Here is a 26,437-nt window from a genome sequence, read left to right as displayed (position 1 = left end):
CAAAGTATATGTGAACTGCTGTATGAAAAGTGAATTTACTCTGTAAATCTTCACCCAAATCCTAATAAAAGAAAAAAAAATAATAAAATAAATAAATGACACTTTAAAAAGTATTGAAACTTTATGAAGATCTGCCTTAAAAGAGTCCTGCCTGGGGTAGAGGGATGAGTTAGTGACCTCTCCATGCCCTTGCTATCCTTCCCCTTGAGTAATAACGTCATACACTCATCAGGGCTTCAGGAAAGGTCTGTGATGTGCCAGGCAACCACAAGGCAAGTCATTCCAAATAATTTATGGAGAAGTGCTAGTAATTTATGGAGGGTGTCCAGCCTTGTGCTGGGTCTCATGTAGACCACATGACTACTCAGCTTCTTCACTCACAGTTGGTGTCTCTTAAGGATGAAAAGAGACCGCAGAATATACTTCCAGACTGATGAGAAGTGGACAGCCGTGACCACTTCTGTGCAGGCTTCCTAGCATGGAGAGTCTTTGATATGAGTCCCTTAGCTAGGGTTAGGAGGTCATTTTCAGAGCAGCCTAGACTGGGTCCTCCTCCTCTTCTCCCTCGGGACCAAGAGGTAGTGACCACTTTTTCCCCAGTGGATAAGCAGCTGGACCTTATCTCCCCAGCATTCCCATCCCCACTGGAGGCCCATGTCACGCCAGTCCAGGGAGTGTGGGCCTTTATCTGGACTCTGTTTCCTCCCTAGGGACACCAGGTCCCAGGGCAAGAGAACTTGTCAGGCTCTCCCCATGGCTGTCCTATTCCTCCTCTTATTCCTTCTGCTTCTACATCGTCCCCCCCAGGCTGCTGCAGGTAAGAAGTAGGACATGGAGGAATCCTTTAGCTATTCTAAAGGTTGGGGAAGGGCTGCTGCTCTTTCTCCTTAGAGTCCTGGGGGAAGCATCTGACTCAGGAAGATAGATTTACCCCTATGAACCTCCTCCTGCCTGTCCCAGAGACAGTGAGGGTATAGGTCACATAGTTTCCTTTAGAAAATGAGGGAGGGACAAGTAAATGCTTCCAGAAAAGAAGAAATAAGAGGAAGAGATGTGAGCATTTGCCAACTATCCCTCTTTCCCTCAGATCCTCTCACTGGCTGAGGGAAGGGCCAGAAAGTCCTTACCCTCTTCTCTCCACCTCTTTTAGAAATGTGCTCACCAGCCAGGCTAGTGGGTTGAGGGACCCTAAAAGGGAAGGAAGCCAGAGGTTGGAGGTTGAATGTGGGGTTGTTGATCCTGTGGTGTCTCATCTCACAAAACCCTCTTCCCACAGAGAACATCCAGGCCATCTATGTGGCCTTGGGGGAGGCATTGGAGCTGCCATGTCCCTCACCAGCCAAGCTACATGGGGATGAATACTTGTCCTGGTTCCGCAGCTCTGCAGCAGGCTCCTCTACCGTCTTGGTGGCCCAAGTCCCAGTGGCCAAACCAGCCCCAGACTCTGGGAAGCTCGAAAGAGAATCCAGGCCCAAATTGCTGGGGAACTACTCTCTGTGGCTGGAGGGGACCAAGGAAGGGGATGCTGGGCGGTACTGGTGTGCCGTGCTGGGTCAACACTATATATACCAGAACTGGAGGGTGTATGACATTTCTGTGCTTAAAGGTAATCAAGCGCATGCAAACTAGAGGCACTGGGGTCTGGGGACACACAAACAACTGAGGGGATAACATCTCTCCCCACAGGCTCCCAGTTGTCTGCGAGGGCCGCAGATGCATCTCCCTGCTCTGTTCTGCTGTGCTCCTTGATTCCTCCCCGACGCCTGGACTCTGTGACTTGGCTGGAGGGGAAGGGGTCCGTGAGGGGCCGGGTACAGTCTTTCTGGAGTGAGGGAGCTGCCTTGCTCTTAGTGTGCCCCGGGGAAGGGCTTCCTGAGCCCAGGACCCGCAGACCAAGAATCATCCGCTGCCTTGTGCCTCAAAATAAAGGGGTCAGCTTCAGCCTAGCAGGTAAATTGAAGGAGGAGAGGGGGAGGGATGATGGGCATATTCCAGGAAGGCTATCCCTTTTCTGCAGGCAAGAGGAGGAGGAGAGACAGGAGGTCAATCCATTATTGGCCAGATTAGGGGGTGATTTCTGGTGGAACAGACCATTGCCTGGAGGAGGGGGACTAGGGTAATTTGTGATTTTTATTATTATTATTATTATTATCCCATAGCAAGAGGAAGAAAATAAGGATTATTGCTGGGGGTATTTTCTTTTCAAAAAAGGATATATCCACAGATGTTATAATGGCACATTGTCAGTGAAGGCAGAAAAAGAAAAAAAAAATTGTTTTACAATAAAGAAGTCCATTATACAGACAAGGAATGCTATTGGTTGTAGAGTAATACATTTACAAGGCTGGAGAGAGAAACAAATCACCTTTATCTCAGTAAGCAAAGACCAATGAATGGGCAATAACTGGGTCTGATTCACTTCTTCATCCTTAGTGCCTAATATGGTGCCTGGCATGGAGTGGGTGCTCAGCAAATTGTGGAGTAAATAACCGGAAGAAGGGATAAGTGGAAGGTTCCTTATCTATTTATTTGAAAGGCTAGTTTACTATGAAGGGATGACAGTTATGACTGTCAGTCTCTCTTCTGGAGTTAGTTCTTTGTGTGGTCAGGAGGGCAATGCCATTCTCTACTGATGATGGCTCATGGGGTCAAGGTGAGAGACCTGGAAGGGGACAAAGTAGGTGGCAAGTATTCATGGCAAGGAAGCTCATGAAGTCTTCTGCTGGAAGAGCCCACTAGACTATGGGGGAAGCCTCTCTTTGGGGCCCAGAAACAGTCTTCCCTCACCTCCCGGCCCCTCTTGTCTTGTCCTTACTACAGCCTCCATGGATGCCTCTCCTGGCCTCTGTGCCCCCTCCACAGGCTGGGATGTGCCCTGGATCCTTATGCTGCTGCTCGTGGCAGGTCAAGGAGTCACCATCCTGGCCCTTAGCATCATGCTGTGGAGATGCAAGGACCAGAGGGTTCAGTGCAGAGGTGGGTCCCTCCCTCCCAGAGGGAAGAACAGAGCTTATGGATGTGGGATCTCACATCTCACTCACCCTGTAGCCTCTTCTTTGGGGAAGGGGTTAGCAAGAAACACAGCTCTGAGTTTTCTTTTCTCCACCCTGTCTGGCTCCTTCTGCCCAGATGCCTCGATTCCTCAGTTCAAACCTGAAATCCAGGTCTACGAGAACATCCATTTGGCCCGTCTGGGGTAAGGTAAAAACGGGACAGAGGCCTAAATCCCAAGAGGACTGAAGATAGATAAGGAAACAGTGGAGGGAGGGGGCTCTGATTCCTGGGAAGGTAAGGATGGAGGTATTATTTTTAAAAAAATAAAAATTAATTTTATTGCTGTTGTTGAAAAACTACACAGAGCATACACCAATTCAGCAATTTCTACATATATAATTCAGTGACATTGATTGCATTCTTTCAGTTGTACAACCATTCTCACCCTCCTTTTCCTAGTTGGTCCTCCGCCATTAACATAAATTCACTGCCCCCTAAATTTCCTATCTAATCATTTGAGTTGTTGATGTCAATTTGATCCATATAGACAGTTCTTTGGAAAAGCACTTTGCTCAAGGCACACAGCCCACTAATTTAGCTAAACTATTTTTGTTTTAAGGAAGACTACAGGGGAGATTTTTCTGATTTAAGGTTTAAAGATTATCTCAGAGCAATTGTTTTGGGGGTTCATCCAGTCTCAATGGCTCCAGAAAGTCTGGGCTCCATGAGAATTTGGAATTTTCTTCCCCCTTTTGATCAGGATTCTTCTATAGAAGAGAATGGAGTTGTTCTTAACCTGGGTCTCTATTTCACAAATTCCACAGCCCACCTGCCCCCAAGACCAGGTGATGTCAGTGACTTCTCCTGCTGGAAAGTGTGACCTGCTATCTACCTGGCTATCTGGGACTTGAAGAATTCCTGTGACCTCATCAGAGGGGGGAGGGGCTGAGCATTGACTTCTCAGTCCAGCTGGTTTCCAGCTGCCATGTTGTGGTGAAGAAGGGGCTGAAGGAAAGGAGGAACATTATCCTGTGATGTCATCTACAAAAAGGTGTGGTCTTCTGTCTTGCAGTCACCAATGGAAGGTTGCCCTGAACCTCAATATGGTGGTGCTTGAGGGATGCCTAAAGAAATGGTGGGGGGTGGGGAGGGATGGGGTAGACAGATACCTGTACAAGAATGATGAATCAGTCATGTGGAAACCAAAGGACAAATGGGGAAACGGAGAAACAGAGAAGGAAGAAATTCAAGTCAAACTAAGAGGACAGAGATGGACAAAGAGATGGAGAAAAATAGGACAAAACATGGGAGGGTTAAGGAACAGAGAGAGCAGAAAGAAGACTCAACTTGCTGCCAAATTAAGCCAGACCTCCTTGCACCCCCATGAAGAAGGGAAGATGCTGAGAGAGGAAACAAGGGCCTTTAATCAGGTCTCAGGCTTCCTCAGACTGAAGAGGAGGGAACTGAGTCAGAATAGGGTTGCCTGTGGTCAGCTCTCTACCAGGGCACCCTTCTTATCCCAGGCACACACACTTCTTGGTAGAGCTCCATTGTGACATCCAGAGCATGTGAGCAGCTTATCACATTCTGACACATGGAGTGCCGCCTCTTGCCTCCCTGCTGCCTCTGGGTAGAGGGAGTGTCCTTGGGGCTGGCAGGCAGGATAGGAAGGTAAGATTCCTCTACGCCACTCCAGATGGGTCATATTATTGGGCCTAGGTGCTCATCATTACCTGTCACAGCAAACCGATGGCAAGTCTGGACTGGTGAAGAGGGAGAGGACATTAATGTTCCCAACTTGGCCACCCCTTGGTCTCCATTGGAAATTAGCTGGACTCCCAGCCACACCCTCACAAACCATTCCACAAGTCCCCCAGGTGTCTCTCCTCCAGCTTGGGCCTCATTGGAGAAAAGCCTTCTTGGAAGTTTTCTCTAATGCCTTCACGGTGCAGTGGCTTAACTAAGCTATTGGCAAGAAGGAGGACGCGAATGACACAGATGGAAAATGAGGTGAAAGTTCTAGTTCAGGTTCCAGCACCCCACCCCACATATACATGGAAAGCAAGTACACACACATACACAGTGTTACTGGAATCCCAGATAGTCCTTTTTATTAAATTAAATGTACTCCCCAAGTGCTTCCAGAGTGACTCTCCTTCTCATATCTGGTGCTCCTTCAATCCCCTTGCCAAGGACTTCAAGCCCCATTGAAATGCTTGCCTTGCTACAGACCTGGGACTAGAAAGGACATCTAGAAAGGATATACAAGAGGTGTTCTTTATGAAGCTAGGCTCTGTAGGGACTAGAGTTGTGTCCCTAGAAATCAGGTCTTCAAAGGGGCCTGTGGTTGGGCTGGGTACAGGTATCTGAGGTCTCTGTACAAAATCAGGTTGCTGGGCATATCTAGAAGTGTCTGTGCAAGAGTTTCCAGGGCTATGGTGACGATGGAAGCCTCCTGGGTTTGGGGCTGCAGATCTGGCTAGTGAAGGAGGTGGCCTCCCCAGGCAAAGCAGGTGGTGAGGAGGAGTGGGGCGGTGAGGAGGAGGGGGCTGGGGAGCCCCCGCAGGGCTGTAGCAGCGTTGCACAGGTCCTGCTCACAGCAGCGGTGCAGCAGAGTGTAGGAGCGTGACCAATAGGTTGCATGGCCCTGCAGGGGGCACTGGGACCTTGGGAGGCAGCCCCTCCGTTCAATGCTCTCACCCTGCTCTGTGGAACAAAGAGGAATGCTGAGACAGAGACTAGAAGATGGCAAGAGGCTGTGGGGCAGCAGGAAGGGCAGAATGATGGATGGAGGTAGAGGTGGGAAGTGACCTAGAGAAGGGCCATCTGACCAGGGTCCTACCTGAGGTGCCGATACTGATGCCACAAGCTTCATCATCTTGACACTCGGTGGGGACAAGGTAGCAGGGTTTGGCAAAGTTGCAGGTGTAACAGCGGAGCCCTCTTGGTGCAGGGGAAGTGCTGAGACCTGTGGGGGCAGCAGAGATGGAGCAGAGGCAAGAGTCAGCCCAAGAGAGAGAAGGGAAAGGGGAGTGGTAGGGAGAAGGGCAGACAGGGGTAGAAACAGAGACAAAGGGAAGGAAGGGGAGTCCATGCAAGAAAAGAAACAGAGAGGAGAGACAAGCCAGATTGACACATGACACAGACATGGACAGAAACCAAAAGAAACAGAGCCAAACACAGAAACAGTGACACAAAAATTAAGATGAGGAAAGTGAAGCCGTTAAGTAGATGGTGCCAGAAAGAGGTGAGGCAAAACCAACGGACGGCAGAACTCCAGCAAAGAAGCAAAAGATGTGAGGTGAGGAACAGGGGGTAGGGATGGTGGTGGACAGAGGTAGGTCAAAGAGTCAAAGATACAGCAACAAAAAGAGTTATTTTCAAATGCCTTTCAAAGAAAATTCCCCCATCACCACCACCACCACAATTTTTCTCATCCCGCTCTACAAGCCGACCTAACACCATTCCCAGTAGTTTTTCTTTCTAAAGCTCTCACAGTTCTCATCTGGGCCTCCTCCAGACACCCGCTCCTGAATCCTCAGTTTCCTCCACAAGCCTCTTCCCCTTGCTCCCTGGCCCTGAGGATTCCCAGAGCCCACCTTTACCCAGCTCCCCACAGAGGTACAGGAGGCAGAGGAAGATGCTGGCAGTGCCCATGGCTGGCTGTGGAATGCAGGAGTCTGGAAGAATGTGCTTTGCACTCTGAGATCCTTAAGAGTTGGAACATCGGTGCAAGACAGGGAGGGACCAGAAAATAAACACACCTAGGGAGTGAATCTGCGAGGGCGGAACTGGGATGAGACTCACCAGCCCGAGGGAGCATCACTGAGGCCCCCTATCTTCCTCTCCTGCCACCCCACATTTCTCACCTCCTCCTTGCCCCCCACTCGAGTCCTCTCTGCCCTTGAGGGTCTTCTCAGTTCCCTCAGTGTCTTTGTCTCTTTTACTCTTAGCTCCGTCTGCCGCTCCAGGGTACGTCTGCCACCTTCCCTTCTGTTCCTCTCCCTCTCTCCCCTAGTCTCAAGCTGTTCTCTGCTTTCTCGACTCCATCCCCACCCCCATGCCATCCCGTCTTTGTTTTCCCCGTCTTTTCCCCTCAGTATATTTGTGCCTCCCAAGGTCACGCACCTAAACAGCCCTGACCCAGATCTGAGGGTTGTGAATGAAGAATCAACAACAACCTGTCCCTATCACCTCCTTACACAAAGCCCAGCTGTGTGAGGGACCCCACCCAGCTTCAGATCCCTTTGATCCCCCCAAGCCTCAACATTTCTACCCCATAATTATCCCTCCCTGTTTTATTACCTTGGAGAAAAGACTTAATCATGGGTAGGACAGGAAGGATGATTACGTTTCCACCGGTAGGTGGGAGGTTTGGTGGTCTGAAGGACTGGGAAGGAAGACACGGATACTCCATACTAAAAAACAAATTCACTGCCCTGGAGTCGGATCTGACTCATAGCTCATAGCGACCCCTCCGAGGGCAGTATCATTACGGAAATAGATTGCTCAACCTTCCTTCTGAGGAGTGACTGGTGGGTTTGAACTGCCAGCCTTCTGGTTAGCAGTCAAATGCCTTAGGTACTACTAGGCCACCAGAGCTCCTGGATACTATATGAATATAAGATAATCTAGGGAGATTTGGGGAGGGGGCTGTTGTGATAGAATCTGGAAACCTGGAGCTTAAGAGTTTGGAGATGAGAGGCAAGCAACTTGCAGAAAATCAGGACAAGGATGTGCCAGGAGGATTAAAACTGGGAAGGGGGTGGGTGAGATGGGGGAGACACAGGTATCTGTGGAGCAGCAGTTTTCAAACACGTTTTTCTTAGAAAATGACGCACACACAAATTTCTTTCTTTCTTTTGGTCCCACGACACTGTTATACTCTTAAAAATCATGGACGATCTCCCAGAGCTTTGCTTTATGCAGGCTATATCATTATTTACTATTAGAAATAAAAACAAAACACTGAAATAGCTACTTATACAATCATTTAAAACTAAAAATAGTAATATGTTAACATATGTTCATGAAAAATGAACCACGTAGTGAGAAGAGTACATTTACATTTTTATGAATCTACTTAATGTCAGGATTAATAAAAGATGGCTGGGTTTTTATATCGGCTTCTGTATTCAATCTGTTGTGATATGTTGTTTTGGCCAAAGTACATATATAAAAAAAAAATTCAGCCTCACAGATATGTAGTTGGAAAAGGAAAACACTCGAGGATCCTTCAAAAGTGTTTTTAGGGACTCCCAGGGGTCCTTGAAGGTCCCTAGGTACTGCAAATGGTTTGCACTCAGCTGCTAACCTGAAGGTTGGCTGTTAGAGCCCACCCATTGGTGCTTCGGAAGAAAAGGCTGGTAATCTGCTTCTGTAGCAATTACAGCCAAAAAACCCTTATGGAGCGCAGTTCTACTCTGCAACGAAGGGTCAACACGAGTCAGAAATGACTTGACAGCAATGGATTCATGGGTTAGGAGTCCTTGGGTCACAGCTTTCAAATGGTTGCTGAGGATGGAGGGGTTTGGTGGCTCCAGAGAATGCTGAAAGTTCTTTTTCCTGTGGGGACCCCTTCCTGTCTGTCCCCATTGAGGCCCCAGATGCCCAGCCTCAGGGCTGAGACACTACTCTTCCCTTCCCTTTTTATTGCCCAATAAAGCCCAAGGCAAAGGGGATATAAAGCTGCCGGAGAGGAGCTGGGGAGGAGGGTGGGCGGGAGGGAGAGGCACTACAGACACAGGCAGACACAATGAACCCCCAACTAGTAGGGATCCTGCTGGGCGCCCTGCTGGGGGCTTCCTTGGGTAAGGAGGAAGCCAGACATTTCTCTCCCAGCCCATCCTCCCCTCTGCCAGCCGGCTGCCCAGAAGACTCTGGTGCCCCCACCCAGTGCCTCCTCTCTCTTGCCAGGAAACCGAATGAAATGCTTTGACTGCGGAGGCCCTGGAAGCTCCTGCAAAGACACTGTGACCACCTGTGGCGAGGGCGAACGCTGTGGCTTCCTGGAACGCAGACCTCACTCAGGCTCTGGACAGATGAAACTTTCTACCAACTGTAAGTCCTCAGTTTCTCCCTCTTCCTCAGCCCTGTCCTGCCTCCAGCCCCTATTTCCCTCCAACCCTTCTGGCTTCTAAATCTTCCAGGCACAGCCTGGCTCTGGCCAGATGGTGAAGCTATCAGAGTAGAGCAGTCTGTAAGCCCCTTCTGGCTCCTGGCACTGAGCCCCTCAGAAGCCCAGGGTCCTTGTGCTCCACTCCCTTCTCTTCACACTCCAGGAAGAACTTCATAGGCCCATTCACTCAAGTACGAATGAGCAAAAATGCTGTTTCTTGAAGGCAGGGACCAAAATATTAAACCAAAGTTCAACTTCCAGGCATCAGCTAAGGACCAGGGAGGTATGTATGGTTTAGTGTTTTATTTTGAAATAATTTTAGATTGACAGAGGTTGCAAAAATAATACAGAGTTTCTATATATCCTTCCACCAGCTTCAACCACCTTCCCCTAATGTAAGCATGTTGTTGTAAATTCTGGCTCATAGTAACACCACATAATAGAGTGGAACTGCCCTATGGTGTTTCCAAGGCTGTAATCTTCATCTTTCTCCCGAGGAGCAGTTGGTGGGCTCAAACCTCTGACATTTTAGTTAGCGACTGAGTGTTTAACCATTGCACCACCAAAACCAAATCAGACTGCCATTGAGTTAACTCCAATTCATGACAACCCTATACATGTCAGAGCAGAACTGTGCTCCACTGGGCTTTCAGTGGCTGATTTTTTAGCAGTAGAGTACCAGGCCTCTGGGTAGACCCAAACCTCCGGTCTTTTGAGTAGCAGACAAGCATGTTAACCATCTGTGCCATTCAGGGACTCCATTAACTATAATACAATGACTGAAATCAGAAAATAACATTGGTACAATGATACTAACTAATCTTATTCTATTTGGCCAGTTGTTTCACTAATGTCTGTTTTCTGGTCCAGGATCCCACATTGTATTTAGTTATCATAACTTCTTAGTCTCCTCCCATCTGTGACAGTTCTCAATCTTTCTTTGTCTTTCGTGACCTTGTCACTTTTTTTCCCTACCACCTATACCAAAGAGAAAGGAGCTCTGGTGGCCTAGTGTCTAAGGCATGTGACTGCTAACCAGAAGGGTGACAGCTCAAACCCAACAGCCACTCCACAAAAGTAAAGATTTACCGCCTCAGAAACTCAGAGGGTGTTGCTGTGAGTTGGAATTGACTTGATGACCATGAGTTTGGTTTTATGGTATACCAAAGAGATGTGTCTGAATTTTCTAGAAACCAGATTACTATAGCATTTAGCATTTAGTACACACCATTTCTTAGTTTTATCTGTTTCTTCTCTGTAGAAATTGAGAAGAAAACTTTGGAGTTCAGACACAATGCTATAAAACTCTATCTCTTTTTCTGTCTTTAACTTTTTATTGTGATTTGGGTGAAATTTTACAAAGCAAATTCATTTTACATTTAACAGTTCCTATACACATTTTGTTCTGTGAAACTGGTTACATTCCCTGCAGTGTAATATCCCACCTCCCACTTCCTCCCTGTGGTTAACCCTTTCCCTGTGTCCTTCTTGCCTATGCATTCCTGCCTTCCCACATTTCTCCCTGTGCAAATGCTGCCACTCTGATCTCCCATGGTTGATTGTTCTAAGGAGTACATCTTCCTGGTGCAGGTGTAGGCCTGTATATTGTTTGGTTAAGAGTTAAGCCATAATTGGCTCTCACCCCAACAGTAGAAAGACCTACATGCAGAACTCCTATCCCAGGGAAATGCACCCCTTAGATCAATCAATCATGAGACATTAGAGAGGTAGCATTCATATAGAGGGAAAGCTGGACAGACAAGAATGCATAGATAAGAAGGGCACACGGAGGAGAGGGGAGGAGAGTTTTTTTATGGTTGGGGATTGTAATCAGGGCCATGAAATCAAATATGCATGAACTGTTGAATGTGAAACAAATCTGCTTTGTAAACTTGCATCCAAAGCACAATTTAAAGCAAACAAACAAAAAAAGAGTTAAGCCACAATATTGAGATCAACTTCTTGTCACTTTTGAAGGGTCTCCATAAGTTATTTTTAGGATGTCTCTCAATTTGGGTATATCATGATTAGATTGAGGTCATGCTTTTTTTTTTTTTTTTTCTTTTTGGCAGGAATGCCCCAGAAATGATGTTGTATTCTTCTCAGTGCATCATATCAGGAAGTACACAATTTTTGTGTTGACCTTGATCCCTTGGTTCCAGGGAGATGTTTATTGAGGGGGAAGAGAAATCTCTTTGGAGTCCCTGAAATCACATTTCTACTCTGCCCCAGAAAGCAAGTCCTCAAGCTACAATCCAACACTATTTCCATTCTCTCCCTCAGCCTCAGTGACCGTGATTCATCATCGTCCAGCCTGTGTGGCCGTCCAACATTGCAATCAAGTAGAAACAGAGCTGGTAGGAGACGTGACTTACACAACCCACAGGGACTGCTGCGTCGGAGACCTATGCAACAGCGCCACGGCAAGCACCGTGGTCCCGGCATCCATCTTGGCTACAGCAGTCACTGCCCTGGCCTTGCTCTTGCCTGGACTGTGGAGAGCGTAGTGGTGGGAAAGGGACTGGAGTGAGGGAGCGAGGGAGATCTAGACATCTAAGGTGAGAAGACAAACACTCCTCTGTGAGCCATTAAAATCTACCAACCACCCTACAGTTGATTGGAAGATTCCATCTTTTGTTGATGGGAGGGCTTGAAGTGGTAATATGGAGGTATCTAGGTTCTAGTTTGGGGGTTACCAAACTTTAGTGGACTTCATTATAATGATGCACTTCTAAACCAACTAAACCCCAAAGGACAATGGTGAATCTGCCCTAAGTGACTCCTTGATCCTGTTGCCATCCTGTTGCTAGGGACAATCTTCCTTAGTAATGAGGATCACTGAGGGAGCAGGCTCTGGCTTCTGAGTGGAGATCATCAGGACTCCATGAGTCTGGTTGTCTGTGTTTGTCTCTCACCCCCTTCTATTTACAACTGGCTCTCAGTAGGACTATTTTAAATTAAGAAGGTAAAGTAAGCACTGTGATAGGAGAGTTGCTTGGTGTCTCACTTAGTAACCAGGCCAGACAATGACTGTGACTCCAACCTGAGGGACTGAGACCTGGGAAGAGGGTCCTGGGTCTCATCTCTATTCACTTCTCCAACCCTTTCTGGGGAGCTTTCAAGCCAGATTGCACCTCCTTCTTGGCAGCATACTAAGGTGTGGCCTAAATTTAGGATAAGCATTGTTTCTCTAAACACTGGTGCCTGTGTGTCTCCTCCATGCACTGGAAGGGAAGATGAAGTTCTGCAAAACCTGTTCCTCCAGCTGTCCAAGCCCAACTTCCCCAGGGAAACTCCCTGCAGGATTCTTGGATGAGAGACAGGGAATGAGAGTAATATAATGGGGATTGGATTATTTCATGAGAGGGTACCTGACAGTTAGGTCTACTGACAATAAAAGTACAATTTATCAAACACAGACATTTATTATTCAAACTGGAAGGTGGTGAGCATGGGGATAGGGTACATATGAGGAGCCAGGGTTTGGGGACTCAGCCCATATAGTGAGATCATCAGGTCATCAGGTCCTTCCTGTGGGCCTTCATCAGGGATGGGGCAGAAGCTCCAGATCCCAATCTCTCCCATAGTAGGGCTGGGTAGGGTACAGGAGGCAAGAGGAAGAGCCCTTTAAGGGGGCACTGGAGGATCTGGATTGGTCTAGAAGGGGAATGGGAAATGATTGAATAAAAGCAGAGTGGGAGGGCGACAAATAGGGAAACCACTCTGGAGGAGTGTCTAACAAAACAGTAAAAGGAGATAGAGAGAGACCGTTCTGGAAAACCAGGGGAAATGGAGACACAGGAAGAGAGGCTCAGGCTGAGGCAGGTGGCAGGAGGGGCAGCCTCCAAGTGAGTCTCAGTGCAGCAGCCAGAGGCCAAGGCCAGCCAGGGAGGTGAGGACAAGGGCCACAGCTGACGTGGGCCGGGGGTTTGCGCTATTACAACTGTCCTTTCTACAGCAGGTGGTGTTATAGGTCAGGCCCAGCTTGTGGTTGGTTTGGTTGAAGGCCTCACGGCAGGGCTCTTCTGGTGTACCACAGCGCAGGTTGGAGAAAACCCACATCTTACCTGGGTGTAGGAATGGGCAGAAGTCAGCTGGGATGGGAATCGGGCCGGCCTGTATTCCCCTCCCCATCCCATGCATCTATCCAGGCTTCCTTCCTTCCCAACCCTGTCCTTAGCTCTCCCCTTCTTTATTTCTTCTCAGTCTAATCTTCTTTCTGTACTTCCTTACCCCCTTCCCATCTCCCAATTCTGGTTTCATCACTTGTTGGCTGTGAGGTCTTGGGCCTGTTACTGTCTCTTTCCAAGGCTCAGTTTCCTCAGTGTAATAATAGCATTCACATCATAGGTTATGAACATTAATTGGAACAATCCATTCAAAGACTTAGAATAGTGCTTGGCACATAATTGTCCTTGGCCAAATATCATCATAATTCTCAATTCCATCTCAGCCTTAATCCTAATTTGGGTTCAGTCCTTTCCATAAAGTCTCCCACCTGCCCTTTGTTCCCACTCAAGAAGGGGCCATTACCGAGGTACACATTTGTTGTCAGGCATTGCTGGTTTGGCTCCAGAAGGCAGGACTGCCGGTCCACACAGCCCAACACAGGGACCTTATAGCAGGAGTGACAACGAATGTCAGCTGGGGAGACACAAGTTGGGTGGAGAAGCTGGGGTGGCGTGTATCTTATTGGGGGATAGCTAAGCTGAGGGGAGGAGGGTGGAGAAAAGCCAGTTGTATAAGCAGTAGGACTTGTTTGGTCTGGTCAGAACAGAGCAGGTGAGTGATGCAGCAAAGGTGGAAAGTGGGTGGCCAGCAAGGGTGGAGTTGCTGCTTTGTGAAAGGCCCACACCCTAACTACCTTCCTTCATGCCACATCATCTGGGAATGAGTCAAAAGGGCCAGAGCTCTGAACACAAACTTGGGGTTAGGAATAGAATGGAATGTGGAAATTCAATGGGAAGGACTGAGGGGAGGGGAGGGAGAAGATGATGGAGGAATTCTGAAGTGGTCAAAGATGGAGGAAAACATTAAAAGTAAAAATTTACATGGCGGTTACCAGGGGTGGGATGGGAGGAGAGGGAACACTGCAAAAATAAAAATAAATAAAATTATGTAAGTTACAATATTACCAGTAATATCTGAGAACTTAAGGATGGAAGGAAAGCTATCTTTAGAAACATCTTTAGAAATGTACTTATTCTTCACCTCCTGGGGCTGCCAAGAGAGTGGGAAGAAGAGCCATACCTGAAAGGGATCCTCCCACCACAGCAGCTCTCTAGCAGGAAGGAATAAGATCTGGGAAATCGTCAGCTTCTGTCCTCGCACCTGCACCTTACCAAGATGGAGGGGGTGGGTGCAGAAGGTAAGCCCCCAAAGATCCTGCCTCCTCTAATTCAAGGTTTGAGTATGCAAGGTTTGGGGAAGGAAGGGTGGAGGAGCCTTGTGGATATACTTCAGTGAAGACCATTCCATCCTGGGTGTGAGCAAGCCAGGCACCTCTGCCCTGGAAGGCTCACAAAGTCTCTCTGGTTCTCCAGGAGATTCTAAAAGATTATTTGGGAAGAGAACCATCCAGAAACTCACTTCAATCTAAGGAAGATATAACGGCTTGCATCTCTGGCAAGGAAGGGATATGTGACTCAGGGAGGAGCAGGGAGAAATAGGAAAGGTCTCAGCTGAGGGACTGAGCACCTAGTCCCTGATGGAGGAGATGGAAGGGTGGGGTGCAAAAGAAGACTGTGGCTAGACAACTGGGTCTCTGAGAGGTTACCCTGCTGAGCACAGGAGAGGAGAGGAGGTCAATAACCTGGATCCTGGACAGTTGGGTATTGGAGTAGGGACCTGGCCAGGGAACTGGATATCTGGGTTTCTGAGAAAGGGGGTCCTTGGGATGGGAAACAGGAGCCTGGAACTTTGGCAGGTAAGAAGAGTGGTTCTTGGAGGCAGGAAGGAGTTTGAGGGTGGAAGCCTGGGCCCCTAAAAAGTGGTTCAAGGACCCTATGGCAGGGAGGCCTGATCCTGGAGGCCCAAGAAGAGCTGACTGAGCCAGTTGGGGCATGGGTGCTTGGAATCCTGACTAGTAGGTAGTGTAGGGCAATGGGTAGGGCAGGGTGAAGGTCTTGGCAGGACCTTGTACCCTCAGATGCTCACCTGAGACCCAGCAGAACAGAGTAGACAGGGCAAGCAGCAGAAGGCCTTTCATGGTGAAGGTCCTGAGAATGGTGTCCACACCAGCTGACAATAGAGTTTCAGAGATCTGGCTCTGGGAGTTGAGTGACCTTTTGTGAATTTATATTTCCAAAGGCCCCTCCCTTCACTGCCAGTAGCCCCTCCCTCTCCATTTACACAAAGCTCCCAGAGGGGAAAACAAAGAGTGGGGAGAGGCTGAGCAGGCTTACTTGGGTGACAGGGGGAGAGAGGAATGGGAGAAAGCAGGTGTCAACTCCATTCTCATTCTTGACTTCAAGCCAACATGCTCATTCTGGCTTCCAGCTTAGGGCCCTGCCTGTCCAGTCCTCTGATTCAATGTCACCCAAAGCCTCCGTGATGTTGCAGTGGTCATGGTGATGGCTTCTGCTGGCTCCTGAGAAGTGGACAATGTGGAGGCATACAGCAGCAAGTAAAAATTGAGTATGGGAGAATCAAATTAATCTTAATTCTGTTCCTCTTGATCTTCCCAACCCCTCTGCAGCCCCGGGATGAAGGAGTGGGGTTTGTGGCATTATGGAGGATTTCTATGACATCATAGCAGTGGAAACATGGGCTGGGGCTGCAGATCTAGGAGATCCACAGCCCAACTGCTAAGGGGGAGGACTGCCTCAGGCCTCTCACAGATACTTGGGATTCCACGCTGACTCCACTTGGGGTTGGCCTGACCTCATTCATTTTGCTCCAATTATGGCTACTGAAGTCCTGGATATGGGACATGTGTACCTTCTCCAAAGTGTTCTCACTCAGCCAAAGCCTGCCAGCTTGGGTGGAGCCCTGTAGCTGGGAGGAGCAGCGTGGGCATGGAAAGGTAAGGTAGAAGCTAAAATAAGAACAGTAATAGCAATAATGGAGTCCCTGCAAGGTTAACAAAGGAGCCCTGATGGTGTAGTACCTAAGGCATTTGACTGCAAACCAGAAGGTTGGCAGTTCAAACCCACCAGCCACTCCATGGAAGGAAGACTGGGCAATCTACTGTAAAGATTTACCACCTTGGAAACCCAATGGGGGTCACTGTGAGTCGGAATCAACTTGATGGCAGTGAGTTTGGTTTGGTTTTTTTTTTCACATGATTAACTAACATGCTTGCCTGCTAAACAAAAGGTTGGAGGTTCCAGTCTACTCAGAGGCACCTCAGAAGGTGCAATCTACTTGCAAGTAACTATGGAGCAGAGTACTCTGACATACATGGGATCATCATGAGTCTCCTTTTGCACCACCACCCCTCCTAGCTGGATGGCAACTGGTTGCTTGGTGCAATGCAGTGAATTGTTTGGTGTGGCCCTTCTAGCCATTGTCCTCCATTTTGTGATGTATTATAAATCCTAGTCTCTACGTCTTTTTTTTTTTTTAATTTATTGTGATTTGGGTGAAAATTTACAGAGCAAATTCACTTTCTGTACAGCAGTTCACATATACTTTGTCTCATGACATTAACCACAATTTACCACAATGCAACAGCTCCCCTCCCACTTCCTTCCTATAGTTACCTCTTCCCTGTGTCTACCCCTCCATGCACTCCTGCCCCCATCTGTCTCCCTGTGCATAAGCAGCCCTTCTTTCTCCCATGATTGTTCTCTCCAAGGAGTGTATCTACCTCAGGGAAATGTTCAACTCATATACCTGTCTATTGTTGGCTGGAAGCCACAGGTGTGGGTTCAATTTCAGACCTGAAAGCCAGCTAGGGGCCATAGTCTCAGTGGTTCCACCAGGCTCTATCGGACCAGCAAACCTGGTCCCCACCCCCCTTTTATTTTTCTCCAAATGATTTTGAGTTTTGTTCCACATTGTTCTCCCTCTCTATCCAGGATCTCCTTCACTGATCCCCTTCCAAGTGGTTGACATTGGCAGCTGGGCACCATCTAGTTCTTCTAGTCTCATAGTCATATAGGTTGAAGATTGGATGGTGTACAAGTCGCTAGGACTAATTGTTTCCATGAATTTTTGGTTTTCTTCATTTTTCTTTGCTCTGGACAAGGAGAGACCCAACATTGCATCTAGATGGCAGCTTGCAAGCGTTTAAGACCCCAGTCGCTACTCGCCAAAGTAGGAGGTAGAACAATGTTTTGTGTATATGTTGTGCCAATTGAGCTTGATGCGACTATTGTCTGGAGCCCACAGGTTCATCTATGCCTATTTAGAAGGAGTTCTGGTAGCATAGTGCCTAAGGCATTTGACTGCTAATCAGAAGGCTGGCGGTTCAAACCCACCAGCCACTCCCTGGAAGGAAGATGGGGCAATCTACTTCCATACTGATACTGCCTCGTAAACCCAAGGAGGAGTCGCTGTGAGTCAGGTCCGACTGGACGGCAAACTACAACATCAACATGCCTATTTAGAGTGGGATGTATCTTGAGTCCCACTTGCTGGAAGATGACTCAAGTCACCACCCTTAGTTTTCTTGAGGATATGTATGTGAATGTTCTGAGAGAGTTCTCTCTCTGGCTCTGGTCCTGTGTTTGGTTCATCATCATCTCAACCCTGGACTTGAGACAGCAACCAGTCATCTGACCCACCAATTTGGGTTCACTGGCCCCTGCAACCACTTGAGTGGGAAGAATCCTCCAGACCTACCTACGGACTTGGTACTTGCCAGCCTCCCAGCCTCCACCACCACCTGAGCCATTTCCCTGGCAGTTTGTGAGTTCTGTGAAACATTACTGTGAAATAGGGAACCCTAAGACAGGAGGGAGAGTACTGAGGGGAGGAGGAGGAGTTGATATGAGAGCTGATGGAGTGGCACAGCAGTTTGGAAAAGTCAGACATTTGGGACATCTTTGACCTCTGCCTCATAGGGACCAGCCTTGTGCTGATCCCTCTAAAAGAAATTATTCAAGCAGTTGGTTAATAGTAATAATGACAAGCACTTAAATGACCCTTCTCTATGTCAGTCCTTGCTCTACATGTATTAATTTACTTAGTTCTCAAAACTGTTAGTATCTCCATTTCACAGATGAGAAAACAGGCCCAGAGAGGTTAAGAGACTTGCCCACATCACACAGCTTTGTTGTTGTTATGTGACATCGAGTCAGACCCCACTCATAGCGACCCCTCCTTGGGTTACCGAGGTAGTACGGAAGTAGATTGCCCAACCTTCCTTCCGAGGAGTGGCTGGTGGGTTTGAACCGCCAGCCTTCTGGTTAGCAGTCAAGTGCCTTGGGCACTACACTACCAAAGCTCCCCATCACACAGCTAATAGATGGCAAAGGCAAGACTTGAACTCAGAAGCCAGGTCTCAGAATTCACGGGTGCTCCCGGACACGGCCAAGCTGCAGGAGTTAAAGTATGCGAAAGCGCTTGCGTAAATGCTCAGAAAACAAATTTTAAGTGAGCATTGTTGGAGGGCTTATGACTTGACCTGTGAGGATCCCATCCCGAAGGGAACAGCGCAGCTGCGGGGCCACGTTGGCTCTTATCTGAGCCCCCCGCAGCCATGCTCTCCGCTTCCCTCCGGTCTACCCCGCTGATTCACTGTCCACTCTCCCCACCACATGCCAAACATGGCCCTGGTTCTGCAGCTGCTGCTGCTCTCAGGAACTCAAGGGGACCCAGTGGGTAAGCCGTGTCTGGGGAAGCGTGGGTGAGCAAGGAAAGACAGGCAGGGGGGAAAAGGCGCCTGGAAGACGGGCGGAAGAAGACTTCGGATGTCTTGAGGGAAGATGCGCTGGAGAGAGGAGGCAGAGAAGGGGGGTAGTCTTGCCGTCTGTGACTGTCCTCACCACAGCCCCGGCTCTCCTAGCTTCCTTGAAGGGTCGTCCTGGGGACCGGGTGAATCTCTCCTGCGTAGGAGTCGCGCACCCCATCCGCTGGGCCTGGGCACCTAGCTTCCCAGCCTGTAAAGGCTTGTCCAAAGGACGCCGTCCGATCCTGTGGGCCTCGTCCAGCGGGACCCCCACCGTGCCTCCTGCCCAGCCCTTCGCCGGCCGCCTACGCGTCCTGGACTCTGGCATCCGGCGGCTGGAGCTGCTCCTGAGCGCGGGAGATTCGGGCACCTTTTTCTGCAAGGGCCGCCAAGAGAACGAGAGCCGTACGGTGCTTCATGTGCTGGAGGACGGGGCCGATTGTAGGGCTACCGGGCCTTCTCAAAGTAAGTCGGGGTCTGCAGGCACAAGGGGACTTAACTTGGACACACATCCTCCTCGGGAGGGAGGGAAATGGGCCTTGCCTGAGGGGCTTCTAAGTAGGAGAGCGAGCCATGTCCTTTGCACCCTTGGCCTCGGCACCCCCACTTCTTCCCCCCCCAGGGTCCTTGTACTCCCAACTCCTGATCCCGCTGTTGATCGCCGGGCTGGCACTGGGGCTGGGAGCATTGGGCGTGGCCTGCTGGCTGCGCAGGTGAGCATCAAGAGCTGAGCCTGGTTTAATGACCAGAGACGGGAGGGGCGGCACCAGATCCCGGAGGAGCGGGACCTGAACCCTAGTAGGTGAAATATCTAGATCTAGAACTCTGGCACGTAAAAGATCTAGATCTGGAGCGCTGGAGTGGGGTTTGGAGAATACAGCAGGTCACAACTTGAAGGCCAGCCACGGGACTGGTGGGTGGAGCCCTGGTTAGGAAGGTGGAGCTAAATAGGAGGGAGAGGAGGACAAGAACGTGGAGTGGGCGGGGCTATAGGTGTGGGTGGAGCTTACGCTGCTCTACGCACCAAAGCCTGCAAGTTGGTGAGTTGTCTACAGTGGGGCCTGGGGACCAGGAGAACAAGCAAGAAAAGATGGGTGGCTCTCGAAGACGAAGACGTATATACTTCCCTTTCAGGAGCTCTCCCCTGCACCAGCTTCGACCATCCTCTGGACTTGGTGAGACTTAACCCTACCCCATTTTCCTATCCGCACACTCCTTACCCCTCAGTTCCTGAGTCTTGAGCCCTTGCTGGGAGCAGACAAGTTGGTCATCCTCTCTCCATCCCTCAGCTCTGTCCCCCCCACATAGCTCCACTGGTGAAAGCCGAGCCGCAGAGGCCAGTAATGGAGGAGGAACCCAAGCTCCCAGGAGACCCGGAAGAAGAGCCGGTGAGGGCGTGGAGATGGAGGAAGCTGGCCAGAATCTCTGAGGGAAGGGGGGTGGGAAAGACCTAGGCCTGGATCCCCAAGGAAATCAGACTGCTGGTCTTATCCTGCTTTCCTCCTCACCCTTCAGAGCCTGCTTTATGCCGACCTGGACCATATAGCCCTGAGAAGACCCCACCGCCAGTCCCCAGCCGTTCCTGCTGATGCCTCCACCATCTATGCGGTTGTAGTTTGAAGGGAAACCCTTACTCCAAACTTAACAATCTGAGGCTCATAGCTCTCCATAGCTCCCATCCCTTCACCCCTCACCTGGAAAAGGAAGGCACCATGGGATAGGTGGGTTCCAGGCTATCCCTGCTACTGATCTGTCTCCTTCAGTTACTCCCATCCCTCCTTCATCACTGGTGCCCTTGCCAAACCACTAAACCTCATCAAGCCCTGCATCCCCATCTTAAGACATCAACAACTCTCAGATAGTTGCCCTGTCTCTTCCCTTCCCTTCACAGTCAAACTTCTGAACCAGGGTCCTACACCTGCTACTTCCATTCTCCATTCTACCTTTCACTGCCCATCCACTGAAATGGCTATCTGTTCTCCCCAAGGTGCCAGTGATGTCCTAATGGCTACAGCTAGTAAACATTATTTAGCATTCATCTGGTTAGGAGCTCTGGTTACTTAGTGCCTAAGGCATTTGACTGCTAACCAGAAGGCTGGTGGTTCAAACCCACCAGCCACTCCTTGGAAGGAAGACACCCCGTAAACATTATTTAGCATCCATCTGGTTAGCTTTTGACTATTGCCCTCTTTAAGCTTTTCTTTTGCTACTGGTGACTTCCTTCTGGACTTTTCCTTGTTCCCTATACCCACAGCATTGCCAACCATTCTGTGTTTGTCCTTTTCTTTCTTTCCCTTCTCTTTCTTCTGGGAAGTTCTCATTCATAGCCAGGCCTTATCTCTGTGAATGGCCCCAGATTTATCTCCAGCTCACATCTCAGATCTGAAATTTCCAAAACTATCCCTGGGACATCCCTACATACAGCATGTCCTTGGACATCTTACACACAGGATGTCCAAAGTTCAACTCATTATCACTTCTTAAGACACCCACTCAGTCTTGTGGTCAACCCAGTTGTCCAAGCCAGAAAGTGAGAGTCATGCAGACCTCTCCCCCTTTCCCATCATACAAAGAGCCTCCAAGTCCTCTGTTTCTATCATATCATTGCCAACTCCACACCCTTCTCCATATCCAGCTTTGCTGCCTTTACTCTCCTTACTTCCTGCCTGTTTTACCTGTAGCCCCACCTCACCCCTGTCCTTGTCCTCCCTGCAGCCAGAGAGATCCTCCCCAAATGCTAACCTGCTCCTGACAGCCCTTATTCCAGAACCGCAGTATTTCTCTCCTTAGCCTGCCATGAGCTCTGAACTCATGGTCCTTGGCTTTGGGTACAAGGTGCTACAGGACTATCCACTTTCCAGGCTCATCCTTGTCACTAACTCTGCACACATACAACATGACCAAAAAACCAAGCCAAACTCACTGCTGTGGAGTTGGATCCAACTCATGGCAGCCCCTTCTTGGGTTTCCGAGGCAGCATCTCTGTGGAAGTAGATTGCCAGCCTTCCTTCTGAGGAGTGGCTGGTGAGTTTGAAACTCCAGCCTTCTGGTTAGCATCAAATGCCTTAGGCAGCATGCCACCAGAGCTCCCTACAATGTGACAGCCTTAGAGAAATTCTCCTCAGCCCCCAAATATGCCTTTGCCCATGCATTTCTTTATTCCTGGGGTACGCTTTCCCTTCCTTCCCTCTACTTGCCTAATTCTTACTCATCTTCAGAACTCAGTTCAAATGTAACCTTTTCTGATTTTCTTCCCCCTACCCCTGCATACACTCTGATGCCTTAGGAAGCCATCTTATTTTTCTCATACCAACAGCCTCCTGTAATTGTTCCTTTACAGCCTATACTTCAGTTTGCATCTGAATTTCCTGATATCAGGAAATTGACCCTTTTTATGTCACTGCCATGCTTTAGTAAATGAGTGAATGAAAGTGAGTGTCCCTGGATGCATCATTTCTTCCTCTCCATCAAATCAGGGTGGCTGGTAATCTACCCTTCTTTCAATCATCAGATAAATCCAGAGAGTGAACTGCCCATACTCTCCCTTCTCTACCCTGAACATACTCCTAACAATAGAAATTGTCTCACCTATCTTGGACCCAAGACCCTATTCCAGGGCTAGGCAATGAGTAAGTACCTAATGAAACATTGTTTAATGAGAGGCCTCCTTTCCAGCATTGACCCACAATCAGGTTTGAGCCTTGCCCCTGCCCCTCTGGCCCAGTAAGACAGCAGCCACAGCCCAGTGTAAAAGGTCAGTTCTATTTTATTGGTTCTGACAGAGAGGACTCACCCAATGGCCCTTATCTTTTTTCTCACACTATGCCCTCCCCCCATCTTGGGGTCCTCTCCCCACTACTACCTACTCACCATCCTCTAACATTCCTCTCCTCCTACTCTCACTGCTACCCTTCCCCTAGCCAACCAGGACCCAGGGCCAGGACTCAGCTGTGGGGGCGTGTGCTGAGCACCAGGCAGAGGGAGCTGAGCCCAGCGCCCGCCTTCTCCAGTTCTGAGCAGGACACAGGTACCAGGGTGACATCAGTGAGCTTCTGTAGTGCCTGCAGGGAGGACACATTGAGGGAAGGGTTAATACTCCAAGGCCAGAGCCAGGCCCCATTTCCAGTCAGCTCAGAGTATCCCATCCAGGCTTCTAGAGAAGGCACCCCACCCCTCTGTCCTCCCACCAGGAAGGTCTGCAGCTCCTTCCTTCTTGATAGTGGTGCCAGTGGGGTTTTTGCTCTCTCTCACCTCCTGGCTGTTAGGCAGGTCCCCACCTCCTCGGTGCAGAAGGAATGGGGATACACCAGGCAACCCAGGACGCAGAAAGAGACAGTCAGCGGCTGCATCATCTGGGAGGGTCAGGGAGGTGTAGGGGTGATCGGTCAGCACCGCCATTGCCTAGGAGAGAGAAGGATGGAGAGGAAAGAGGAAGCTTTTGCCCAACCACCATTAAGGGTGGGGACAGAGTTACATTTATGAAATAATAATGATAGCCAGGCACTATGCTAAGCACTTTACTTCCATTTACTACTTTCTACCTCAAATTCAAGAAACCCTGATGGTGCAATGGTTAAAGCACTTGGCTGTTAACTGAAAGATCCATCTGGGGTTTGAACCCAACAGCAGCTGTAAAGATTACAGCCTAACCCTATGGGAAAGTCCTACTCTGTCTATAGGGTCACTGAGTCAGAAGCCACTCCAGGGCACCTGCCACCCTCTCGAATTCACATGTAGTTCTTTCCACCTGAAACCCTCTTCTCCCTTTTTCTGGGCCCATACTTGTCTGTTTCACCCATCCTTCAAGTCACACCTTAGATGCTACCTTTGGGGAGTTTCCTGAAACTCCCGAGGAGGAAATTAATAACAATAGCCCTCTCCCACTATTGTACTTCTTGTTTACTCGCGAGTTCTTTCCCACTAGATGGACAGCTCCGTGAGGTCAGGAGTTGAGTCTAATTCTCTAGCCTTCTCAGCTCCCCGTCTCCCCATCCGGGAGTCACGCCCACGTCCATCGACCACACCCCGTCCTATCCAGTCCCCCTCCTCACCCTGACAGCCTTTTGGGCGGGGTCGCTGCTGCCGGCCACTACAGTGCGCGGTCCTCCCATGCCGCAGAGCCCGCGCAAGTGGGAGGGACCCGAGACTGGCACTTTGGAGACGGCGAAATCCTAGGGAGAATGTTGTTGTTGTTATGTGCCGAAGAGTCGAAGAGTCGGACCCGACTCAGCGACACCTCTTTGGGTTTCCGAGGCAGTATCACTACGGAAGTAGATTGCCCAACCTTTCTTCCGAAGAATGGCTGGTGGATTTGAACCGCCAGCCTTCTGGTTAGCAATCAAATAATGCCTTAGGCACTACGCTACCAGAGAGCTCCCTAGGGAGAATAAGGGGAGGTATTTAGGGGCGTGAGAGGAGTGAAGGAATTATCTCAAACAAAGGCTGCTCTCAGGTTTCCCGTCCTTCGTGGGTCCCCCGCTCCCCTGCCCAAGACTGAACCAGCTACTCACCCGGAAAGTGTCCGCCACTATCTCAGCTCCTCGGTGATTGGTCCATTTGGAAAGGCCTACGAAAAACTCCCGGCCTGTGCCCAGTGAGGCCATGGAGGTTTGAGGATAAGAGTGAGTTGGAAACAAGGCCTGAAACGGCCCAGTCTCCCACTTTGCTTCCCTGTATCAGAACCCAGGTATGCCAGCACCCCAGCCTCACCGGTGAAGAGAACATCGGTGCCATCCAGCGTCGCGTTCTCGTCCCCCATCTCCATAATTCGCAGCCCCAGGTCCTGGAGGGCTTTGCGGACTCCATCGACCTTGGAGCAGGAGAGGAGTCTGGCGCGAAGCTGAGAGGCGTCCCCCTCCCCCATTTCTTCCCTAAAGTCTGAGACTTCTAACTCCCCGTCCCCCTCCCCCCCCCTTCCCTCCCGTCTGCGCCCGGGCGCTCACCTCCGGCCTTCGGGCGGGGCTCCAGGGCCGCGTGATTAAGGCTGTGTCCCCTTGGATCACGGCCGTGTCACCAAGTAGCGGTCCTAGCGGCAGCGACTCCTCAGGAGGCAGTTCTAGAAGCTGCAGCCCCAGTCGCTGCCTCAGTTTACCCCCCAGCACTCCGTGCTCTCTCTGAGCTTTGGCCAGGTCCAGCGCCGGGAGACCAGCCCCCGCACCCTCCCCTGACCCAAGGCTCTCTGGGACCCCCCGGATCAGGGCATGGGAGCAGCGGCCCAGCCCTTCCCCCGGCGTCCCCATCCCATCCACACAGACGCCCTCCTCCGTCAGCGCCGATTGCTTAGTTTTCGTGTTTTACTTCACCTGTCTGGGAGAAGAGACAGAAAGGAGAAGCAAAGAAAAACATGCAGAGAAGGGCACAGGGGGTGGTTAAGAAAGCTCAGGTCGTCTACTTGCCATCTCCGGGCGCCCCTCCCACTCGCCCCACCCATTCTAGACCTCCTTCTCCTGCCGAATCCCCTCCACCCCGCACCCTCGAAAGTCTGCTGCTTTGGGGAAAATCTGTCGAACAGGATTGGGATCCCTGGTCTCCAAAACACCTGTTGCCCCAGCTCTGGGGGCGTCGTGAGGTTCCTATCAGACTCCCCTCTTGGCAGCCGCTAGGATGCGCTCATTCCCCAAAAATGCAGCGGCCCCGCCCCCTTAACCCTAAGCTGCTTGCTGCTGGAGGGACTTGAAGTCCAGCGAGGGATATACAAGGGTTTTGAGACTGAAGAATAGAGCCAGGGCCTGGGGGATGAAGTCTTGGATGCCCGAACGAGGAAGGAAAAGAGGAGCCAGGAAGGAGGGAATAGTGCGTAAAGAGTTAAACATCCTCTCTGCACCCCAGCCGGTCACGCTGCCCCTAGCGCGACCGAGTATAAACCAGACCAAGTCTCGGGGGACTGGGAGAGGTCGAAAACGAAATGAGGGGCGGGGAAACCTGGGGGGGCGTGGTTCCGGGGAGCAGGCGCCACTCAGGGTACCGGAGCCGGTCCCCCAGTCCATCTTCTCGAAAGTCCGCCCGGCCAAGCTCCGCAAATAAACGTTGGTCCCCTGCACTTTCCGTCTAGTGCGGCCATGGTCCAGCAGCCCCAAGAACCAAACTCAAGTCCCCACACGGTGCTGGGGACATCCCTCACCCCAGACTCACCTCCTGCAGCCACCCCCACTCCTGCCGAGCTGCAATCTCGGCGTGGGTCCCTCCCTCCCGAAAGCAGAGTTGGTGGAGAGGAGAGTCCTAGTCTTCAATGCTCAGGGATTGGAAGCTCTGGTTTTTGAGGGGGTCCCAGGGTAGGAGAGCTCTTTAACTAAGATCGGGCGGGGGCGCGACGGTCTGGCGGCTCCGGGGCATTGTCTAAGCGGGACTGGGCGGTGCTCCCAGAAGCCACGCCCATTCCGCCCTGCTAGGCCGCGCCCATTCCACTGGGACTGTGCCCCCCCCCCCCCAAGACTCAGGCCCCGCCCCACGAGCCCCGCTTGGGCCCACCCAGATCTGGCCGGCCCTGGCGG

At 50.3% G+C, this 26,437-nt stretch overlaps 6 protein-coding genes across 6 annotated transcripts; 3 read left to right on the top strand and 3 right to left on the bottom strand.

Moving 5' to 3' along the window:
- Positions 1 to 753: 753 nt before the first annotated feature.
- On the top strand, positions 754 to 3,843 carry LOC103205939 (lymphocyte antigen 6 family member G6F). Its single transcript, XM_007951354.1, has 6 exons — positions 754 to 817; positions 1,277 to 1,606; positions 1,687 to 1,950; positions 2,821 to 2,976; positions 3,130 to 3,196; positions 3,819 to 3,843. The coding sequence occupies exons 1-6, from the start codon at positions 754 to 756 to the stop codon at positions 3,841 to 3,843; spliced, it is 906 nt and encodes a 301-aa protein (XP_007949545.1).
- Positions 3,844 to 5,473: 1,630 nt separating this feature from the next.
- LOC103206014 (lymphocyte antigen 6G6e-like) lies at positions 5,474 to 6,651 on the bottom strand. The gene is made up of 3 exons (XM_007951452.1): positions 6,600 to 6,651; positions 5,837 to 5,962; positions 5,474 to 5,700 (listed from the first exon to the last, which is right to left on the bottom strand). Exons 1-3 carry the CDS (start codon positions 6,649 to 6,651, stop codon positions 5,474 to 5,476), a joined length of 405 nt encoding a protein of 134 aa, XP_007949643.1.
- Positions 6,652 to 8,749: 2,098 nt separating this feature from the next.
- Positions 8,750 to 11,619, top strand: LY6G6D (lymphocyte antigen 6 family member G6D). The gene is made up of 3 exons (XM_007951451.1): positions 8,750 to 8,804; positions 8,911 to 9,054; positions 11,396 to 11,619. Exons 1-3 carry the CDS (start codon positions 8,750 to 8,752, stop codon positions 11,617 to 11,619), a joined length of 423 nt encoding a protein of 140 aa, XP_007949642.1.
- A 1,348-nt stretch (positions 11,620 to 12,967) lies between these two features.
- Positions 12,968 to 15,320, bottom strand: LY6G6C (lymphocyte antigen 6 family member G6C). The gene is made up of 3 exons (XM_007951353.1): positions 15,269 to 15,320; positions 13,646 to 13,756; positions 12,968 to 13,179 (listed from the first exon to the last, which is right to left on the bottom strand). Exons 1-3 carry the CDS (start codon positions 15,318 to 15,320, stop codon positions 12,968 to 12,970), a joined length of 375 nt encoding a protein of 124 aa, XP_007949544.1.
- A 3,505-nt stretch (positions 15,321 to 18,825) lies between these two features.
- MPIG6B (megakaryocyte and platelet inhibitory receptor G6b) lies at positions 18,826 to 20,567 on the top strand. Its single transcript, XM_007951350.1, has 5 exons — positions 18,826 to 18,880; positions 19,065 to 19,412; positions 20,082 to 20,122; positions 20,237 to 20,335; positions 20,463 to 20,567. Exons 1-5 carry the CDS (start codon positions 18,826 to 18,828, stop codon positions 20,565 to 20,567), a joined length of 648 nt encoding a protein of 215 aa, XP_007949541.1.
- Positions 20,568 to 22,891: 2,324 nt separating this feature from the next.
- On the bottom strand, positions 22,892 to 25,186 carry DDAH2 (dimethylarginine dimethylaminohydrolase 2). Its single transcript, XM_007951349.2, has 6 exons — positions 24,890 to 25,186; positions 24,657 to 24,756; positions 24,458 to 24,531; positions 23,999 to 24,118; positions 23,199 to 23,348; positions 22,892 to 23,008 (listed from the first exon to the last, which is right to left on the bottom strand). Exons 1-6 carry the CDS (start codon positions 25,184 to 25,186, stop codon positions 22,892 to 22,894), a joined length of 858 nt encoding a protein of 285 aa, XP_007949540.1.
- Positions 25,187 to 26,437: the final 1,251 nt, after the last annotated feature.

Source organism: Orycteropus afer, unplaced genomic scaffold, assembly GCF_000298275.1.
Source record: "Orycteropus afer afer isolate SDZICR_OR568_19922 unplaced genomic scaffold, OryAfe1.0 scaffold00294, whole genome shotgun sequence".
NCBI lineage: Eukaryota > Metazoa > Chordata > Mammalia > Tubulidentata > Orycteropodidae > Orycteropus > Orycteropus afer.
The sequence above is the reverse complement of the archived record's forward strand: the minus strand, read 5'-3'. Positions and strand labels throughout refer to the sequence as shown.

What these genes read in the sequence shown, in the direction of transcription:
- LOC103205939 (XM_007951354.1), top strand. Translation starts at nt 754, where the DNA reads ATGGCTGTCCTATTCCTCCTCTTATTCCTTCTGCTTCTACATCGTCCC. An exon ending in TCCCCCCCAGGCTGCTGCAG is followed by an intron (nt 818 to 1,276) that starts GTAAGAAGTAGG and finishes CTCTTCCCACAG; the next exon opens with AGAACATCCAGGCCATCTAT. An exon ending in TGACATTTCTGTGCTTAAAG is followed by an intron (nt 1,607 to 1,686) that starts GTAATCAAGCGC and finishes CTCTCCCCACAG; the next exon opens with GCTCCCAGTTGTCTGCGAGG.
- LOC103206014 (XM_007951452.1), bottom strand. Translation starts at nt 6,651, where the DNA reads ATGGGCACTGCCAGCATCTTCCTCTGCCTCCTGTACCTCTGTGGGGAG. An exon ending in GTACCTCTGTGGGGAGCTGG is followed by an intron (nt 5,963 to 6,599) that starts GTAAAGGTGGGC and finishes CTGCCCCCACAG; the next exon opens with GTCTCAGCACTTCCCCTGCA. An exon ending in CATCAGTATCGGCACCTCAG is followed by an intron (nt 5,701 to 5,836) that starts GTAGGACCCTGG and finishes TTTGTTCCACAG; the next exon opens with AGCAGGGTGAGAGCATTGAA.
- LY6G6D (XM_007951451.1), top strand. Translation starts at nt 8,750, where the DNA reads ATGAACCCCCAACTAGTAGGGATCCTGCTGGGCGCCCTGCTGGGGGCT. An exon ending in CCTGCTGGGGGCTTCCTTGG is followed by an intron (nt 8,805 to 8,910) that starts GTAAGGAGGAAG and finishes CTCTCTTGCCAG; the next exon opens with GAAACCGAATGAAATGCTTT. An exon ending in GATGAAACTTTCTACCAACT is followed by an intron (nt 9,055 to 11,395) that starts GTAAGTCCTCAG and finishes TCTCTCCCTCAG; the next exon opens with CCTCAGTGACCGTGATTCAT.
- LY6G6C (XM_007951353.1), bottom strand. Translation starts at nt 15,320, where the DNA reads ATGAAAGGCCTTCTGCTGCTTGCCCTGTCTACTCTGTTCTGCTGGGTC. An exon ending in TCTGTTCTGCTGGGTCTCAG is followed by an intron (nt 13,757 to 15,268) that starts GTGAGCATCTGA and finishes GTGTCTCCCCAG; the next exon opens with CTGACATTCGTTGTCACTCC. An exon ending in GACAACAAATGTGTACCTCG is followed by an intron (nt 13,180 to 13,645) that starts GTAATGGCCCCT and finishes TCCTACACCCAG; the next exon opens with GTAAGATGTGGGTTTTCTCC.
- MPIG6B (XM_007951350.1), top strand. Translation starts at nt 18,826, where the DNA reads ATGGCCCTGGTTCTGCAGCTGCTGCTGCTCTCAGGAACTCAAGGGGAC. An exon ending in TCGACCATCCTCTGGACTTG is followed by an intron (nt 20,123 to 20,236) that starts GTGAGACTTAAC and finishes TCCATCCCTCAG; the next exon opens with CTCTGTCCCCCCCACATAGC. An exon ending in GAGACCCGGAAGAAGAGCCG is followed by an intron (nt 20,336 to 20,462) that starts GTGAGGGCGTGG and finishes CTCACCCTTCAG; the next exon opens with AGCCTGCTTTATGCCGACCT.
- DDAH2 (XM_007951349.2), bottom strand. Translation starts at nt 25,186, where the DNA reads ATGGGGACGCCGGGGGAAGGGCTGGGCCGCTGCTCCCATGCCCTGATC. An exon ending in TAGTGGCGGACACTTTCCGG is followed by an intron (nt 24,119 to 24,457) that starts GTGAGTAGCTGG and finishes CATTCTCCCTAG; the next exon opens with GATTTCGCCGTCTCCAAAGT. An exon ending in ACCTGCCTAACAGCCAGGAG is followed by an intron (nt 23,009 to 23,198) that starts GTGAGAGAGAGC and finishes TCCTCCCTGCAG; the next exon opens with GCACTACAGAAGCTCACTGA.